Source organism: Gigantopelta aegis, chromosome 14, assembly GCF_016097555.1.
Source record: "Gigantopelta aegis isolate Gae_Host chromosome 14, Gae_host_genome, whole genome shotgun sequence".
NCBI lineage: Eukaryota > Metazoa > Mollusca > Gastropoda > Neomphalida > Peltospiridae > Gigantopelta > Gigantopelta aegis.
In genome coordinates this window covers 848253-868859 of record NC_054712.1, presented here as the reverse complement: position 1 = coordinate 868859, position 20607 = coordinate 848253, and the positions used below count along the sequence as shown (strand labels likewise).

The 20607-nt window shown below is 41.4% G+C and overlaps 1 protein-coding gene across 1 annotated transcript; it reads left to right on the top strand.

The window, feature by feature from the left end:
* Positions 1 to 278: 278 nt before the first annotated feature.
* LOC121388154 (plasminogen-like) lies at positions 279 to 1571 on the top strand. The gene is made up of 2 exons (XM_041519390.1): positions 279 to 489; positions 1233 to 1571. The coding sequence occupies exons 1-2, from the start codon at positions 309 to 311 to the stop codon at positions 1484 to 1486; spliced, it is 435 nt and encodes a 144-aa protein (XP_041375324.1). The 5' UTR covers positions 279 to 308; the 3' UTR covers positions 1487 to 1571.
* The last annotated feature ends 19036 nt before the right edge of the window (positions 1572 to 20607 follow it).

Genomic DNA, 20607 nt, shown 5'->3' with positions numbered 1-20607 from the left:
CTGTTACACGTGTTGGAATAGCCTATGTGATGTCACTGATACCTTTATTACTACACGTTTTGGAATAATCTATGTGACGTTAGTTATGTCTGACTTTCTATCAATTATCATATATGTCTGTCCGTCCATCCATCCATTTATCTATCTATTATGTATATCTGTCTCTATGTTTGTATTATCTTTCAGTCTATCTATCTATCTATCTATCTATCTATCTATCTATCTATCTATCTATCTATTTTATTTGTTCAGTGCCAGTCGATAAGATCGTGGTAAAAGTAAGTAAGTATGCCAATGGAATTCCAGCTATGCTCTGCTACTGGGACGGGGCGAGTTACAGACACTCCATGAATGGCGCCCAGACGAGGGCGTTGCAATGTTATCGGAAACCGACCGGAAGGTACGTCAAACTGTCGGTCGTGTTGAAGAATCCGGACAGTCTGCAGCTCTGTGAAGTGAGGGTCATCAACTTACGCCAGTCTAACGCACGTGAGTCGGAGTTTAGTCATTAAATAATGATGATAATAATAATAATAATGATAATACTGGTAATAATAATGATGATATTGATAATAATGATTGTTTTAATACTGATAATAATAATAATAATAATAATAATAATCATAACAATAATAACAATAATGACGCTACTACTACTACTACTACTACTACTACTACTACTACTACTACTACTACTACTACTACTACTACTACTACTACTACTACTACTGATAATAATGACAATAATAATAATGATAAAAATAAAAATATGATGATAATGATGATGATGATTATGTATCATGGTCAGGATAACACGCTGTCTGGCCTGCTTTACCAGGAAAGTGGACTAGTAGTTAGTGGTTCGTGGTTAGTGGTTAGTGAAGGAGAAGTCCGTGTACTTTCCTTTCACTATCCAGTCGTATAAACTGTGAGTGAGAGCCAGAGATAGGAATACTGACAACCTTCATCATATCGGCCTGTGTCTGTCTGTCTCCTGGCTTGTCTGTGGATATATCTGTCTGTCTGTCTGTATATCTCTGTCTATTTGTCTATCTCTGTCTGTCTATGTGTCTTTCTGTATATCTGTCTGTATGTCTGTATATCTATCTATTTATCTCTGTCTGTCTATATCTGTATGTGTGTCTTTATGTCTCTCTCTCTCTCTGTCTATCTTTCTGTCTCTATTTGTCTGTCGTGATATCTCTGTTTATTTTTTTCTTTCATTCTGACAGCTCTTGAGTGTTTGAAAGTGAAAAAAAGTCGAAGTTACAAAGGTGGTATCAACTTCACTGTGCACGGAGAGCGTTGTGTCAGGTGGGATGACGTGCCGGATCTAACCTACACGTCAATACACTTCCCCGACTACACAGTGCAAGAAGCTGGAAACAAGTGTCGAAATCCAAACGGTGAAAAGAAGAGAGTCTGGTGTTACACGTCGCCAGATAAACGCTGGTCTTTCTGTCCGCTGGTGACGTGTAGTGAGTAGATAAAACCATTCAGTCAGTTGATAAACGCTGGTCTTTCTGTGTGCTAGTGACGTGCAGTGAGTAAATAAAACCATTCAGTCAGTTGATAAACGCTGGTCTTTTTGTGTGCTAATGACGTGTAGTGACTAGATAAAACCATTTAGTTAGCTGATAAACGCTGGTCTTTTTGTCTGTTAGTGACGTGTAGTGAGTAAATAAAACCATTCAGTCAGTTGATAAACGCTGGTCTTTCTGTCCGCTAGTGACGTGTAGTGAGTAGATAAAACCATTCAGTCAGGTGATAAACGCTGGTCTTTCTGTCGCTAGTGACGTGTAGTGAGTAGATAAAACCATTCAGTCAGGTGATAAACGCTGGTCTTTCTGTCGCTAGTGACGTGTAGTGAGTAGATAAAACCATTCAGTCAGGTGATAAACGCTGGTCTTTCTGTCGCTAGTGACGTGTAGTGAGTAGATAAAACCATTCAGTCAGTTGATAAACGCTGGTCTTTCTGTCCGCTAGTGACGTGTAGTGAGTAGATAAAACCATTCAGTCAGTTGATAAACGCTGGTCTGTCTGTCCGCTAGTGACGTGTAGTGAGTGGATAAAACCATTCAGTCAGTTGATAAACGCTGGTCTTTCTGTCCGCTAATGACGTGTAGTGAGTGGATAAAACCATTCAGTCAGGTGATAAACGCTGGTCCTTCTGTCCGCTAGTGACGTGTAGTGAGTGGATAAAACCATTCAGTCAGTTGATAAACGCTGGTCTTTCTGTCCGCTAGTGACGTGTAGTGAGTGGATAAAACCATTCAGTCAGTTGATAAACGCTGGTCTTTCTATCCGCTAGTGACGTGTAGTGAGTAGATAAAACCATTCAGTCAGATGATAAACGCTGGTCTTTCTGTCCGCTAGTGACGTGTAGTGAGTAGATAAAACCATTCAGTCAGTTGATAAACGCTGGTCTTTCTGTCCGCTAGTGACGTGTAGTGAGTAGATAAAACCATTCAGTCAGATGATAAACGCTGGTCTTTCTGTCCGCTAGTGACGTGTAGTGAGTAGATAAAACCATTCAGTCAGTTGATAAACGCTGGTCTTTCTGTCTGTTAATGACGTGTAGTGAGTAGATAAAACCTTTCAGTCAGTTGATAAACGCTGGTCTTTCTGTCGCTATTGACGTGTAGTGAGTAGATAAAACCATTCAGTCAGTTGATAAACGCTGGTCTTTCTGTCTGTTAATGACGTGTAGTGAGTAGATAAAACCATTCAGTCAGTTGATAAACGCTGGTCTTTCTGTCCGCTAGTGACGTGTAGTGAGTAGATAAAACCATTCAGTCAGTTGATAAACGCTGGTCTTTCTGTCGCTATTGACGTGTAGTGAGTAGATAAAACCATTCAGTCAGTTGATAAACGCTGGTCTTTCTGTCCGCTAGTGACGTGTAGTGAGTAGATAAAACCATTCAGTCAGTTGATAAACGCTGGTCTTTCTGTCCGTTAATGACGTGTAGTGAGTAGATAAAACCATTCAGTCAGATGATAAACACTGGTCTGTCTGTCTGCTAGTGACGTGTAGTGAGTAGATAAAACCATTCAGTCAGGCGATAAACGCTTGTCTTTCTGTCCGCTAATCACGTGTAGTCAGTAGAAAAAACCATTGAATTACACACCAGATGATAAAGGTTGGCTAGTGTCATACGATCTTCACTTTAAGGTCATTAGATAAACTGAGAACATTACATGTGTCCTTGTGCACTCTCGTACCGACATTTTCTTTCACTTCTTCTTCTGATATCAAAGATGTTATGGTGATGCTTCGACAGAATAAATTTCGTTTAGAGGGAAATGGTATTTGATTATAACGCCTTGAAATTGCAGTTTGGGACATTGGAGTTGGGCTCTCGTGTTTTTCTAAATATGTATTGCATCTTCAGCGCCCACCCGCATTATTGAAGGACCACATAATCGTGTTCTACTACTCGGTGCACACATCAAACGCACACTACCTCGATCGTTTTGATAGAACGTTGCGAATGGTATTGCTGCCAATTTCTGTAAAGCGACAAAAATAGGCAACCCTTACCCTAACGCTCTTCCGTGGCATTTGTCGCTATTTGTAATAGTAACAAAATTACATTGACAACATGACACACTACCTACAATGTAAATACATGTTCATACAGGGATTGTTTTGTGTTACTTCTGTTTGTTTTAATTCACATAGGACGTATATGTACATTTGGAAAGCTAGGTGACCAGTATGTTGGCAGAATTGCACACACCAAATCAGGACAGCAGTGTCAAACGTGGGGCGAGGATGTCCCTCATAAACACGCCTTCAAATTACACGTGCAGTTTTATAATGGAAAAATCAACCAGGCTTACTGTCGAAACCCTCTATCATCCCAGACCAGACCCTGGTGCTTCACAACCAACACTTCACTGAGATACGAAGCGTGCAACGTGCCACTTTGTCGTAAGTGTATACAAACAGTTTGATTGTGTTTGAACTAAATAGTCCACCAGTCTCACGGTCGTAATCCTCCGTCATCCCAGACCAGACCCTGGTGCTTCACTGAGATACGAGGCGTGCAACGTGCCATCTTGTCGTACGTATATACAAACAGTTTCATTGTATTTTAACTAAATAGTGAAACGGACTCACTGTGGTAACCCTCTATCATCCCAGAACAGACCGTGGTTCTTCACAACCAACACTTCACCGAGATACTAGGCGTGCAACGTGCCATCTTGTCGTAAATGTATAAAACAGTTCCATTGTATTTTAACTAAATAGTCAACCAGGCTTACTGTCGTAATCCTCTGTCATCCCAGACCAGATCCTGGTGCTTCACAACCAACACATATGTGCAAGTCGTGAACTATAACGAACGATGGTAATTAGAGGTATAGTATATAGAAGACAGAACAAGGGAGAAATAATGGGAAGAGGACAATCGTTAGAGAAAAAAGAAAGAGGAAAGAAAGGGATGTGTGTTTACCAATATTTCAGCACATTTTTACTGTACGACTATTTTGGTTTCTAACATTATTTGACGGGGGGTCGAGAGAGAGGAAACCCGCTGTCACCTGGCAGACTATTTCTGGAAGATATGCAAGAACTGAAGTGAGCTAGATACAGCATCTTTCGGAATGATAATAACCCAATTAAATATATATATGTTACAGTCAGTCTGTGAAACCAGTCATTACGCGTAATGCCTAAACAAATCAGTCATTTCGAGAAGTGCCTGTGACCACCAGGTAATACGCGAAATGACTGAAAATTCCAGGCATTTCACGAAATCAGTTTGATTTGTGCCCCCAGCGTTTACTTACTGATGCTGATGTAAACCGTACAAAGTCAGTGACCTTACACCAAGCTGTTAATCACGAATCCAACTGTGGTGGACAGGGATATGTTAGGTGTAACTGTGCTGGTCCTAAGAGATGCGAGTCCAGTCGATGCAAAATGTTTCAAAACCAAAATTCAATGTTCCAGCCGTTGTCATGGTAGTCTTGTGTGCAAAAACAAGTGACCTTTCTATACCAATATGTTACTTTCATGATTTGACACCGACTACTTGGTAACATTCAACTTCATCTTCATGTACAACTTCTGAAATGATTTGATTCGAGTTTAAATAAAGCGTTACACATATAGGACTTGAGTGGTGTGGTATTATAGATAGCACTTTAGTCATTTTGCGTAATGGCTGGCCATGATTTTCAGTCATTTCGCGAAATGCCTGGAATTTTCAGTCATTTCGCGTATTGCCTGGTGGTCACAGGCACTTCTCGAAATGTTTAGGCATTACGCGTAATGACTGGTTTCATAGATTGACTGTAACATATATATACTGAACAGCAAAAGAAACGCGAGGTTCAAATTTATAAGGAACTAGTGTGCAAATGTGGAGTTAGAATTTGTAAGTATTATATTAACTGTTAATTCTCAAAACCCGACACTGACTCTTAACGGTAAACAAATTTATTGTTTTAATTCACAATCAACTGAATTTCAACATAGTTAATTTAAAATTATTAATTTAAAAAAGCACAAAGTCAATATCGTGTATGTCAACCGTTGTTTTCAATCACTTTGGCACATCGGCGTGGCATGGATCGAAACAGGTTCCTTATGAAGGCTCTAGGAATGGTGTTGTAGGCATGTAACACAGCAGTGGTCAATTCTTGTAATGTGGCTGGGATCACGTGACGTCCATGGATCCTACGTCCAATTTCATCCCACAGGTGTTCTATGGGATTTTAAATCGGGACTTAAAGCTGGCCAGTCCATTGTAATGATGTTGTTCTGAGCTAGGAAGTCCCGTGTCAAACGTGCACTGTGTGGTCTGGCGTTGTCTTGTTAGAAAACTATTCCACGTCGGCCAGCCATAAATGACACAATTACAGGCTGGAGCACTTCGTCAATGTAGCGGCGAGCTGTCAATCCCCTACCACGACCAACACCATTGTTCTGCAAGATTACAGATGTAACTCGATGTCCCCAACGTATTGCACCCCATAGCATCAATGACGCACCTCCCCAACGATCACGTTCAAGGACGCATGCATCTCTGAAGCGTTCTCCGTGACGTCTTCATATACGAACTCGACCATCAGCCCTATGGATGCAAAATCTTCATTCGTCTGAAAAAACTACTTGTTCCCATTGCCGATTTCTCCAATTCTGATGAGCCTGCGCCCAGTTAAGTCGAGCCAATCGGTAACGTCTTGTTAGACTGGGACCAACGTAAGGACGTCTGTTGTGTAGTCTTGTCTGTCTCAAACGGCGACGAACGGTATCACTGCTGATTGGTCTGTTTTGTATGCCAATGGTCTGCTGAGCTGTCGACGATGCTGTCAAGAAACGATTTTGTAGGTGTGACGTCACAATGTATCTGTCCTGTCTAGCTGACGTCACCCTCGGTCTTCCGCTCCGTGGTAGATCAGCAACCGTGTTGGTAAGTTGGTGTCGATGGATAAGTCTATGTATTGTAGACTGGTGTACGCCAACATGTCTGGCAACTCTTGGGACAGTCCATCCGGCTTCTAAACAACCTATTGCTAGGTTTCTGTCAGCTATGCTAAGTCGTGGCATTGTGAAAGCACAATTAAATACGCTCCGACAAAACGCTATGGATTTGTTTCGTCTTTTATACCTAATGGGCTGTTGAAAACACCAACTTCTTGAGTTCTTACCTTTGCACGGACCTCTCGAGGAACGTGTGAGAAGTGCGTTGGTTCGTTATTAAAAGTAATCAAAAACACATTAACATGTTGCATGTTATTCATTTTAAAGTAGCAACCTATTAAAATAATGTTGCTTTTTCTGTAATTAATAATATTTCTTTAAATTTTGATACAAGCAATTGTTTGAATAGGTTTCGAAATTCTCGCGTTTCTTTTGCTGTTCAGTATATATATATATATATATATATATATATATATATATATATATATATATATATATATATATATATATATATATATATATATATATATCGTCGCGTGAGAGCTAAAAGGTCGCAAGTGGCAGATACGACCTAAAACGTCTGTTTGCATATTTGGAATCGCCATCCCCGATTACATATTGTCACAAAAAATCGTAGCTGTGTCCCTAATAGCATCGCTTATACTGAAGGATTTAAATGGTCGTAAGTGAATCACGGATACCAATTTGCACGAAAATAGACGTAACTGACACGTACGACTTTCCTCCGATTTCCTTGCTGTCCATTATGTGAACACGACTGGTCGTATGTGGTAGATACACCAATTTTAAATACAGTTCGTTATATAACTATGTCTGACATAGGTCGTATGTGCCAAATACGATCCATATGCATTCATTGTTATCAGTTTGTGATAGAAATTACAAATGCGAAGTACAATAGAGCGTACATTATGTCAATATTTTTATGTGCTTGAATCCTAAAAATAATATAACTTTTGTCGTTGTGAGAGCCCGGTCTAATATGGGGAAAAAATTGATACTGCATGCAACGAACCATTTGGCAACAGACAAGAATCGTGTCTGTATATATAAATAGGAATTGCAGTAACATTAATGTTGGTATGGTTTGCAATTTTATGTGCACCATAATTATAATAATAAACATGTTTTGGTGAATTGTCTTGAAAAACAAATATCTATTTTGAAGTTTTTTTTAATCGAAGCAAAGTTTCCAACATAATTTGTATCCGTAGAAACAATTTGAATTCATAATAATGTTGTATGTGGCATATACGACCAAAGTGCAAGCATAATTACACTGATTTTGGATGTATTTAATTGTATGTTACGGTGATCAAGTTCCGTCTGTCAGCTGCCTTTGAAGATCTATAGGATTGCCCTAATGTAGGCATTATGGATTAACAATATTGCACATACAAACGCAATTGTAAGTTATCCAGGACAAAGTCCAGTAACAGAAGATAGTGTAATCAGACGTAAAGTGTAAAGGCGAATAAAGTGAATGTGGCCTCAACATAAACGACAGCAAGATCTATGAATTTTTATTAACTTTATAATTAACGAATATTTGCAACAGAATGTTGAACACGAACATGACACAACACAGCACGCACAACAGAACATGAACATGACATATCACACAACAGGACCTGAATATGACATAGCTCACACAACAGGCCCTGAACATGGCATAGCTCACACAACAGGACATGAGCATGGCATAGCTCACATAACAGGACCTGAACATGACATAACTCACACAACAGGATATGAACATGACATAGCTCACATAACAGGACCTGAACATGATATATAGCATACACAACAGAACTTGGCACATCAATGACAACAAGACCTGAACATAACAGCAAAAAGCTAAACATGAGAAAATAATCACCATAGAAAATGAACGAGACATAGCACTGGCGAAAGTTTATTTGTTTGTTTTGTTTAATGACATCACTAGAGCACATTGATTAATTAATCATCGGCTATTAGATGTCAAACATTTGGTAATTGTGACTCGTAGTCATCAGAGGAAACCCACTACATTTTTCCTAATGCAGCATGGTATCTTTTATATGCACTTCCCCACAGACAGGACAGCGCATACCACGGCCCTTATCCAGTCACTTGCGACAGAACCTGAGCATGACATAGCGCTCACAAGAAAACCTGCATATGACGTGGCACACACAAAAGAACCTGAACGTGGCATAGTACACACAACAGAACCTGAAGAACATGACAGAACACACATATAACATACCATGATCATGACGTAGCACACACAAGAGAACTTGAACATGACATATCACTCACAACAGACCCAGAAAATAATTTAGCACATGCAACAGAAACCGGAGGATTGATCACTTAACACTCAATAAAACACTGCACATAACATAATCTGGATATATCACTGAACACACATCATACATAACCTGGAGAGATCTCTGAACACAGTAGAACCTGGAGAGACCACTGGACACACAACATAACCTGGAGGGATCACTGAACACACAACAGAACTTGGAGAGATCACCTGACACACAACGGTATCTGGATAGATCACTGAACACACAATATAACCTGGAGAGACCACTGGACACATAACAGAACCCGGAGAGATCACCAAATATACCACTAAACCAGGAGTGTGCACTGAACTCAAAACAGAACCCGGAGAGTACACCCAACACACAACATAACCAGGAAAGATTACTGGACACAAAACAGAACCTGGAGAGATCACTGAACACACAACAGAACCTGGAGAGATCACTGGACACACAACAGAACCTGGAGAGATCACTGAACACACAATAGAACTTGGAGAGATCACTGGACACACAACGGAACCTGGAGAGATCACCGAACACGCAATATAACCTGGAGAGCTCACTGGACACACAACAGAACCCGGAGAGATCAACAAATACACAACAAAACCAGGAATGTGCACTGAACACACAACAGAACCCCGAGAGTACACCCAACGCACAGCAGAAGCTGTAGGGGTTACTGTTCACTCAATATAACATGGATAGGATCCTGCATACTCAACAGGTGGACATGGTATAGTGTTCACTACTTCTGGATTTTATATTCAGTACACACCCTCATTGGAAATGTAAACCCTATATCCTCTGAATGAGCTTCACTTGAACCCGGTGTATCCCAAGCCAATAGGCTGCTAAACATAGTTTCTTCATTAAGGATACCAGCTTCAGTTTGCTTAACTATTCCGGTTTGTCTGTTGCACTAACTGATAAACCAGGTATTCTTGAAACTAGTGAAGTACACCCTGAGGTAGCAGAACCAGGAACTATCTGCAAAAGGACTCCCATGGCTTAAAGAACACGGAAAGAACACTGCACACAAAATGACATCAGCTTTTCTGATGACTCACCAGGAACGAACACTTGCCTAGAAAAAGAGGGTTTGTATGGACAAGTTGTCTGATTCTGATGCACCACCATCAAACAACCAACATGGAGCACTACCATCACAGTGTTTCTGCCAGATAGAAATTCTTGGGTATGGCTCTATGGAATTGAATGCAACCACAGTCAACAGGGGTATGGTGGGTCCTCCCTTAGAAAGAAAATGGTTTAAGTTTAGGATTAGGATTAAGAAAATCATACAGTAATGATAAGAGTAATTAATTTTGTCAAAAAGTTCAATTCTGCAAAAATATTTGGGTATGGCACCATACCTTTTTACCCTCTGGCAAAAACCCTGCACCAGACTTAGACAAAATCAGGGGTGGGTCAAAGAAAATAAAGATTTCACGAGACAGAGTAGTTTGATTTTATTTATCGTATTATTATTAACAAAAGTAAAATAACTTTTTTTTCACGTAATATTTTGTTTAAGCGGTGATTTTATTAATACGTACTTCTACTTGTATTCCTTTTTGAATGTTTGCTTCTAAATATGTTCTATTTACAAGCTTTCTCTTTTTAAAAATAAATATGTGATTTGCAAACTGAAATGTTTTACAAGTGATAGTTCTTTCAGAATAAATATTCAAATTTACTTGATATACTGTCGGTCGTAAGTGACGCATTGAATCCAATCATGAGTCAATAATTGTCGTAACTACAACTATTTAAGCAAATAACTAAAACACCTAATATGCTATAAATACCGCAAATGTACAAAGAAATCGTAAATATGTTCAGCTTTCATTGTCATTAAAAGAAATTCGACATCTTAACAACTGGTCAAGAAAAACAGTTTTCCTTCATTATCTCTGCTTTTTAAAAATGAATTTTTATGCACTTACGTCCTTCTGGCTCTCACGCGACGATATATATATATATATATATATATATATATATATATATATATATATAAATATTATGTAAAACTATATGCCGGTATATATAACTAAACTATATATATATATATAACTATAACTATATATATAACTATATATATGTATATATATATATATATATATATAACTATATATATATATATATATATATATATATACTCTTCAAAAAAAGAAACGCAAAAGGGTACAAATGGGTTATAACTCCGATTTTATGTTTCCTACCGGTTCATGCTTTGTGAATATAAGGTCATTGCATGTCCCAAACACATTCCCACGGTTACATTCGATAAAACGCAGCTACTGTACAATAAAGTTCCAAAAGGTGAATATTCGCAAAAACGCAGCCACGTGCAAACCATGTCACCACTGCACGTGCGTTGTCTGCACGTGCAACATGAACACCGACAGTATAAAAGTGCAGGGTGTTCGCTTGCCTGGCCTCTGTATCTGGCCGACAGTTGACAATCCAGGACATGCCACGTCTCAGTGAACTGCAGAGAAACAATGCCATCGGCCGACTAGACGCAGGCGAATCCAGAACGGCCGTTGCCAGGGCATTCCATGTGTCCCCAAGCACCATCTCCAGACTGTGGGACCGTTACCAGCAACATGGATCAACACGTGACCTCCCTAGATCCGGTCGACCACGGGTCACTACCCCCGGGCAGGACCGCTACATCCGGGTACGCCACCTTCGGGAACGATTGACTACTGCCACCTCCACAGCCGCAGCAATACCAGGTTTGCGCAGGATATCCGACCAGACCGTACGGAACCGCCTACGTGAGGTAGGAATTCGTGCCAGACGTCCAGTTCGAGGTGTCATCTTAACACCACAACACCGTCAACTCCGACTGCAGTGGTGCCAGATTCATCGACAATGGCCTCAACTGCGATGGAGACAGGTGTGGTTCAGTGACGAGTCCCGATTTCTGCTCCGACGTCATGATGGAAGATGTCGCGTGTATAGGCGTCGTGGTGAACGTTATGCGGCAAACTGCGTGCAGGAAGTGGACAGATTCGGCGGGGGTAGTGTCATGGTGTGGGCAGCCATCTCACACACTGGCAGAACTGACCTGGTCCACGTGCAGGGCAACCTGAATGCACAGGGCTACATTGACCAGATCCTCCGGCCACACATCGTTCCAGTTATGGCCAACGCCAACGCAGTGTTCCAACATGACAACGCCAGGCCTCACACAGCACGTCTCACAACGGCTTTCCTACAGAACAACAACATTAATGTCCTTCCTTGGCCATCGACATCACCGGATTTGAACCCAATTGAGCATCTATGGGACGAGTTGGACCGACGCCTCCGACAGCGACAAGCACAGCCCCAGACCCTGCCCGAGCTGGCAGCAGCCTTGCAGGCCGAGTGGGCCACCATCCCCCGGGACGTCATCCGTTCTCTGGTTGCTTCAATGGGCAGGCGGTGCCAGGCAGTTGTCAACACACGCGGAGGCCACACCCGGTATTGACTCCAGATGACCTTGACCTTGGTGGTGTGTCCTATCACTTACTCACAATGGACTAGAGTGAATTGTGAACAATCCTGCAACATTTGGTAATTATCGGACTCACCATTCAATAATTAAATCAATTCTCCATATGTTACGACAATGTGGTTTTGCGTTTCTTCTTTTGAAGAGTATATATATATATATAGTTATATATAGTTATATATAGTTATATATATATATATATATATATACTTAACTCCAAAAGAAACGCGAAAATTTTAAAATATTAAAAAACCCACATTTGAATAAACTATGTACAAATCGATTAAGTTGACCAATAGCCATCTTGTCAGCGTATCCAATTCCACATAACGCATGAAAAAAAACGAGTACAGTGTGACGTCACGCACGTGCTGAAATTGACGACCAAAATCGATCTGGAATGCAAAACAGGTGGATCATGAAAGATGCGAATTGCACGTGAAACACTACCAGGCCTGGGTATAAAAGAAACGCCAGACAGCAATGTTCAACTCATTTTACGAGTAGCGATACAACGATGCCACGACTTAACGCTGATTCCAGACATAGAGCTTTGGGGAATTTGGAGGCCGGAATGGATGCCAGGCAGGTTGCACGTGCTTTCGGTGTCCATGTCTCGACAATCTACCGTCTCATAGACCGATTTCTACAGAACAACAACGTCGTCGACCGTCCACGTAGCGGCCGTCCCAGAGTACGTCACAGCGCCAGGACCGTTACATCGTCCGAACTCACATGCGTGATCGGTTCGTACCAGCCACCACAACAGCCCGGCAGACAGTGGGAACCCACAACCGCCCCGTTTCCTACACCACGGTACGACGTCGTCTGATCGCCATCCATCTGAACTGTCGTCGACCGTACATTGGACAACGTCTCACACAGCGACACCGCCTTGCACGACACAACTGGGCTGTTCTGCATCGACAGTGGCGGAACCGACAGTGGCAGAACATCGTCTTCTCCGACGAAAGCCGCTACTGCTTAGATAGGGCCGACGGTCGTATGAGGGTGTGGAGGCGTCGAGGTGAGCGCTTCACAGATGCGTGTGTTATGGAGAGGGACCGTTGGGGAGGGCCTTCCGTCATGCTGTGGGGTGCCATATCCTGGGGACGTCGTGTACAACCTGTCATCTTCGACAACAACGGCCGAGGACGCGGCAGGGGCGTCACAGCACAGCGCTACATCGACGAAGTGCTCACGCCTGTGGTGGTGCCTTTTTTCGCGGGTCACCGTCAGATGGTTTACCAGCACGACAACGCCAGGCCACACACGGCACGGGCCACCCAGGCATTCCTGGCACAGCACAACATCATCACAATGGACTGGCCAGCTTTAAGCCCGGATCTGAACCCCATCGAGCACTTGTGGGACGAGGTTCAGCGCATGATGAACCAACGCCCTGCTCCCGTGGTGACACAGCAGCAGCTCCGCCAGGCCGTCGTGGACACCTACAACAACGTGCCCAGGGCCTTCATCAGGAACCTCTTCCTCTCCATGGGTAGGAGGTGTGCGGCGGTCATGGCCAGCAATGGCGGACACACCCGCTATTAGTGGACATGTTTGAGTGGCATGTGACGCCATTGAAGAAGCGCCATGGCCTTGACATTTCAAATGACAATGCGACCTCGATTTTTAACATGTCAATAACATGAAATCTCATCTTTACGAATTGTTTAAGTTTTTCATAGAAACGATTATTTTAAGAACTTTGGGACGTATTTCAATGAGTGCACTCAAACCTCCAATCTACGTATTCGCGTTTCTTTTGGAGTTAAGTATAGTTATATATATATATATAACTTCAAGGAAAACGAGTTGAGCATCACTATCGAAGCCAACAAAAAAGTAATCAACTTTTTAGACGTAACACTTGATTTGAACTCGGGACAATACAGGCCATACATGAAACCTAATAACACCTTGCAGTATGTAAACACTGATTCCACCCACCCACCCACCGTTCTGAAAAACATCCCGGAGGGTATCAATAAACGCCTATCGGAAATATCTTCGAATGAGATCGAATTCAATAAGGCCGCCCCCGTATACCAGAAAGCGTTGGATGAAAGCGGACACAGTTATAAGCTACACTACGTACAAGACCAACCTAGAGCAGTGAAGAGGAACCGAAAGCGAAACATTATATGGTACAATCCACCCTATGACCGAAATGTGAAGACCAATGTTGGCAAAGAGTTCCTAAAAATTATCGACAAGTGCTTCCCCCCATCCAATAAGATGCATAAGATCTTTAGCAGAAATACAGTCAAGCTGTCATATAGCTGCATGCCTAATGTGGCGCGAATTATTGACAGCGACAACAAAAGGAAACTGGGAAACCACAGAAAGACCGAAACAGAAAAAAAGTGCAGCTGCCCTAAAAACACAGTGTGCCCACTTGGGGGCGAATGCCTCGCTAAGAGCATTGTGTACCAAGCCATAGTGACCTGTGGGGATAAAATAGAGACCTATGTAGGGTTAACGGCGACCGATTTCAAGGCGAGGTATTCTAACCACAAGGCTTCTTTTAATCACAGCACGAAGCGCAACGACACAGAACTCAGTAAACATATCTGGCACTTGAAAGAGAACAACCTTGAGTACGTAATCAGTTGGAAAATTCTATGCCGTGCCCCACATTATTCGAACGCGTCGAAGCGTTGCGGCCTTTGTATTTGCGAGAAGTACTTTATTATTTGCAATCCCTCAACGGCGTCCTTGAATAAGCGAAACGAACTGGTCAGCAAATGTAGACACAAAGACAAATACCTCTTGAGTAATTTAACATGATTAGAAGAGACACGTTGCCGTAATTAATGTTCTATACAAATCACTCTGGTCTATGCACTGAAGAGTGCAGGTTCGCACAAACATCGCGACCTGTACGAAACAGTATTGTATGTAAATAAACCATGGAAGTCAATGTATAATATATCCAAGTTATTATTATATGTGTAACCGCTCTACTGTAACAGTATAGAGCACTCTAGTGGCACACCGATAACAAGCTTCATTTGAATTTATATATATATATATATATATATATATATATATATATATATATATATATATATATATATATATATATATATATATATATGTATATATATATATATAACTATAACTATAACTATAACTATATACATATATCAAAAAAAGAAACTTCCGATTTGTACATATAGTATTTGTTGTGTTAAAGAATTCATTGTGTAATGAAATTATATAGGTAGTATTAGCCGTGAGCTGTATTATCAGAATTCATGAATTTTATCGATTATTTTTGCACTGTTAATCGTCGACAACGTGAAATTCAATTTGCACGTGCATGGATGGTTCGACATGTCCCGTGTAGTATTCGGTCAATTTGTTTTACTTGTCTTACTGACAGTGTTATCAAGTGAAGGAAAACGCTTTTTTACATTGTAGCATTTTTAGTATGCCAAGAATACCCAATAATTTACGCGAACGGGCGATTGGCATGCTTGGTGCTGGCATGTCGACAGAAGATGTTGCAAGGCATGTTGGGAGTTCTAGTTGAGCAATACGAAATCTTCGCGTAAGATTTCGAACGAAAGGAAGCACCAACGACTTGCCACGTCGTGGACGTCCGCGTGTTACAACGTGTGGTCAAGACCGCTATATCATGAACACGCATTTGCGCAATCGATTCCAAACTGCCACTGCTACTGCTGCTAACACACCTGGGCTTCCTAATAACCGAATCAGTGGGCAAACTGTTCGTAATCGTCTGCGGGAGAACGGTTTACATGCACGACGTCCTTACGTCGGATGCGTTTTAACGCAACGTCATCGTCTAAATCATCTTAATTGGGCACGTGTACACAATCGTTGGATACGGCGACGCTGGAATACCGTTCTTTTTTCGGATGAATCCAGATTTTCTTTACAACGTGGTGATGGCAGGGTGCGCGTCTACCGTAGGAGAAATGAACGCTATGCTGACTGTTGTGTTCTTGAACGAGATCGTTTCGGGGCTAGGGGTTCTGTCATGGTCTGGGCAGCCATTGCCCATGGTTATCATTCACCACTAGTCGTCATTGATGGCAATTTAAATGCTCAACGTTACCGCGATGACATTATCGCTCATCACGTCATTCCTCTATTCCATAACAACGCCAACATCTCGATTTTTCAGCATGATAATGCCACCTCTCATACAGCTAGAGACACTGTAAATTTTCTTAGCACAAATAACATTGATTTCATTGATGACTAGCCCGCTAAAAGTCCTGATCTCAAACCTATCGAGCATGGCTGGGATAGTCTGGACAGACGATTGAGGCGTCGTCCCAACCCACCCGCTAACGTCAACGAACTTCGTCAAGCGCTCATTCAGGAATGGAACAATATTCCACGAGCAGAAATCAACACTTTAGTCAATTCTATTCTATATATATATATATATATATATATATATATATATATATATAAGAATTGACCGCAATTATTTTTTGGTTCATGCAAGTATGAACCGAAAAAACGATGTGCACATTATATGATCCCGCGTAGCCTCTGGCGAGCATAATACATTAATTTTATTCCTAATATATGATATTGACGATACCGAAATACACGAGGGTAATAATCTCTTTATCATATAAGCTCAAGCTTAATACAACGTGGTTTTGTAAACTGTACACGCAACTTTAATTCCAGTTCGCCATTACTAGATATTCAAATGACGTAAGAATATGTGGCGCGGTGTATTGTTGAATGGAAATGACGTCAAACTCGAATGTCGTCATTTTAGATGTCCTTACATCAAAATAAAGTTATGCCTAACGTTTTTTTGTTTTCTGAACGCTGGACAGCTTTCAGTGTCAAATTGCCATTGAAAAGTTTTTATTTGATGACTATGAATACATACGTCAATCATGGAGTGTCACCCAAGTACGTTTGCTTAAATGTCAATAAACCTAATGCCGAGACCTCGACTAATTTTCATCTAATTTGTAAAGTTATCAAATTCTTAAAGTATGTGATCTGAAAAATATCACATACTTTGATTGCACTTAAAATGTAAGATATATAGAGGTTATTACCAGAGTGTTTTAATATATGATATTGACGATACCGTAAAACACTCTAGTAATGACCTCTATTTATCCTATAACTTACCCATGATATCCATGTGATAAACCCATGTGATAATTTACTTTATTAACCCGGTTAATAATGGTATGCAAACCTGCAAGGTCTCTAGGTAATTTGTTGCTGTGGATGGGTCATTTGCTTACAAGCCAACAAAACCCGTGTACCTGAGCGTAACGTTTTCAAAGATTTGTTTAAAATGCGTGACGTTAAACTAATCTGTGCTAATCGTGATGACGTCATATTATCGATGGCGGCGACTTTAGTACTGTGATTTACTAAAAAAAAGTAATTAGAATGTTATTTTAGAAGTGTTATAGGATAAATAGAATTCGCTACTCGTGTTTTTTAATATGTAAAATATCAACCTCGTCTAGTTAATCGGTATTTGTCTCGGCAAATATTTCCCATATTAAAAAATACTCGTGACGAATCCTCTCTCTCTCTCTCTCTCTCTCTCTCTCTCTCTCTCTCTCTCTCTCTCTCTCTCTCTCTCTCTCTCTCTCTCTCTCTCTCTCTCTATATATATATATATATATATATATATATATATATATATATATATATATATATATATATTGAAAGATGTTGTGTCTAGCTCACTTCAGTTCTTGCATTGTTATATCATTAAACTGGTATATAATAAAAATATTTTACTCACGTTAACCGAACATAATTATAATATATATTAACGTTTTGCATGATGTCTTTTCATTACTTTATTTTAGCTACCCAGTTTGGTATGATTAATAACACGAGAAGCTTTGAGCATTTCCAAAACCAAGAACAGTGTTTTTACTGGGAAACCGATACATCAGTTAAAGAGATGGACTTGGTTAACCCGACCAGTGCTTGTCGATCCAACTCTACGGTGATGATCCTCTGTAGCGAAATGACGGGCAGCACATACAACTGGACATATGTCTTGCTCAACTGTGGTAAGATCAATTCTTGTAATATACAGATCAACAAAATAAACGTGAATATTTTAATGTTTTATTTATTTATTTATTTATTACCCACATGGTCTACAATAAACGATTACATCAATCTCGTATTTACCCCCACGCAATCTTTGTGGGAGAGGTTATAACAGTACGTTGAAAACTGTAACAGCACACTTCTGACGTCACTGTAGTTGCTATAGCAGCTACATGTTTGTGACAGTTTTGGTTTCTGAAATTGACATCATTCAACGTCACTGTAATTGGCATCGCAGAAGAATGTCAATACCATCGCCTGTGAAGCGATTACAATTACGTTAAAGGTTTGCTTTCAATCATAGTTTGTGGATAACAAATAAATTATAACATTCGCAGGATTGCCATACGAAATTTATGTTTTGTATATTCTCACTCGAGGAATAAAATAATTCGCAAATTCGTTTCATAAATTCCGTACAGCATTCTCGCTCACACAAAAATATATAGAGAATAATACACGAATGGCCGTTAGACATGATTTATCTCACAATGAGTTGGTTTACAATTTATCTGACGAGCGAAAACGAGTTTAATATATTTTTAAACAATGAGTTGTAAGATAAATGGTATCTAACGGATGTAACAAATGTATTATTCTATTTCTTACATATCCTCAAAAACCAGGTTTAAGGCAAATGTTAACATTTGTTTCGACTAAAAGTTATTTACATCCCTTGCATTTACGCGTCACAGACACATGATTGTTAGGTTACCTATACGTCACAGTGTAATCGATTTCGAACGTGCTGGTTTTTTTCATTGGATGTATAGCATTGGTGACCTGGTCATCACATAGGATCAGCCAGTCGTATGTCTTGAAATTGTTAACACGCGTACATGTGTAAACAAGTATGCGTTATCAAAAATAACGAATGATGTTGTCACCAATGGGTGTGTAAGAAATGTATATTTGAGGGTCATAGGTCTGATGGGTACCACCTCGGGGCGGAATGTAGGCCAGTGCTAGAGTATTTGTCTGAGGTCTGATGGGTACCACCTCGGGGCGGGATGTAGGTCAGTGCTAGAGTATTTGTCATAGGTCTGATGGGTACCACCTCGGGGCGGGATGTAGGTCAGTGCTAGAGTATTTGTCATAGGTCTGATGGGTACCACCTCGGGGCGGAATGTAGGCCAGTGCTAGAGTATTTGTCTGAGGTCTGATGGGTACCACCTCGGGGCGGGATGTAGAGTATTTGTCATCTGATGGGTACCACCTCGGGGCGGGATGTAGGTCAGTGCTAGAGTATTTGTCTAGGTCTGATGGGTACCACCTCGGGGCGGGATGTAGGTCAGTGCTAGAGTATTTGTCATAGGTCTGATGGGTACCACCTCGGGGCGGGATGTAGGTCAGTGCTAGAGTATTTGTCTGAGGTCTGATGGGTACCACCTCGGGGCGGGATGTAGGTCAGTGCTAGAGTATTTGTCTGAGGTCTGATGGGTACCACCTCGGGGCGGGATGTAGGTCAGTGCTAGAGTATTTGTCTGAGGTCTGATGGGTACCACCTCGGGGCGGGATGTAGGTCAGTGCTAGAGTATTTGTCTGAGGTCTGATGGGTACCACCTCGGGGCGGGATGTAGGTCAGTGCTAGAGTATTTGTCTGAGGTCTGATGGGTACCACCTCGGGGCGGGATGTAGGTCAGTGCTAGAGTATTTGTCTGAGGTCTGATGGGTACCACCTCGGGGCGGGATGTAGGTGCAGTATTTGTCTAGGTCTGAGGGTATTGTAGTGCTAGAGTATTTGTCTGATGATGGTACCACCTCGGGGCGGGATGTAGGTCAGTGCTAGAGTATTTGTCTGAGGTCTGATGGGTACCACCTCGGGGCGGGATGTAGGTCAGTGCTAGAGTATTTGTCTGAGGTCTGATGGGTACCACCTCGGGGCGGGATGTAGGTCAGTGCTAGAGTATTTGTCTGAGGTCTGATGGGTACCACCTCGGGGCGGGATGTAGGTCAGTGCTAGAGTATTTGTCATAGGTCTGATGGGTACCACCTCGGGGCGGGATGTAGGTCAGTGCTAGAGTATTTGTCTAGGTCTGATGGGTACCACCTCGGGGCGGGATGTAGGTCAGTGCTAGAGTATTTGTCTGAGGTCTGATGGGTACCACCTCGGGGCGGGATGTAGGTCAGTGCTAGAGTATTTGTCTGAGGTCTGATGGGTACCACCTCGGGGCGGGATGTAGGTCAGTGCTAGAGTATTTGTCTGAGGTCTGATGGGTACC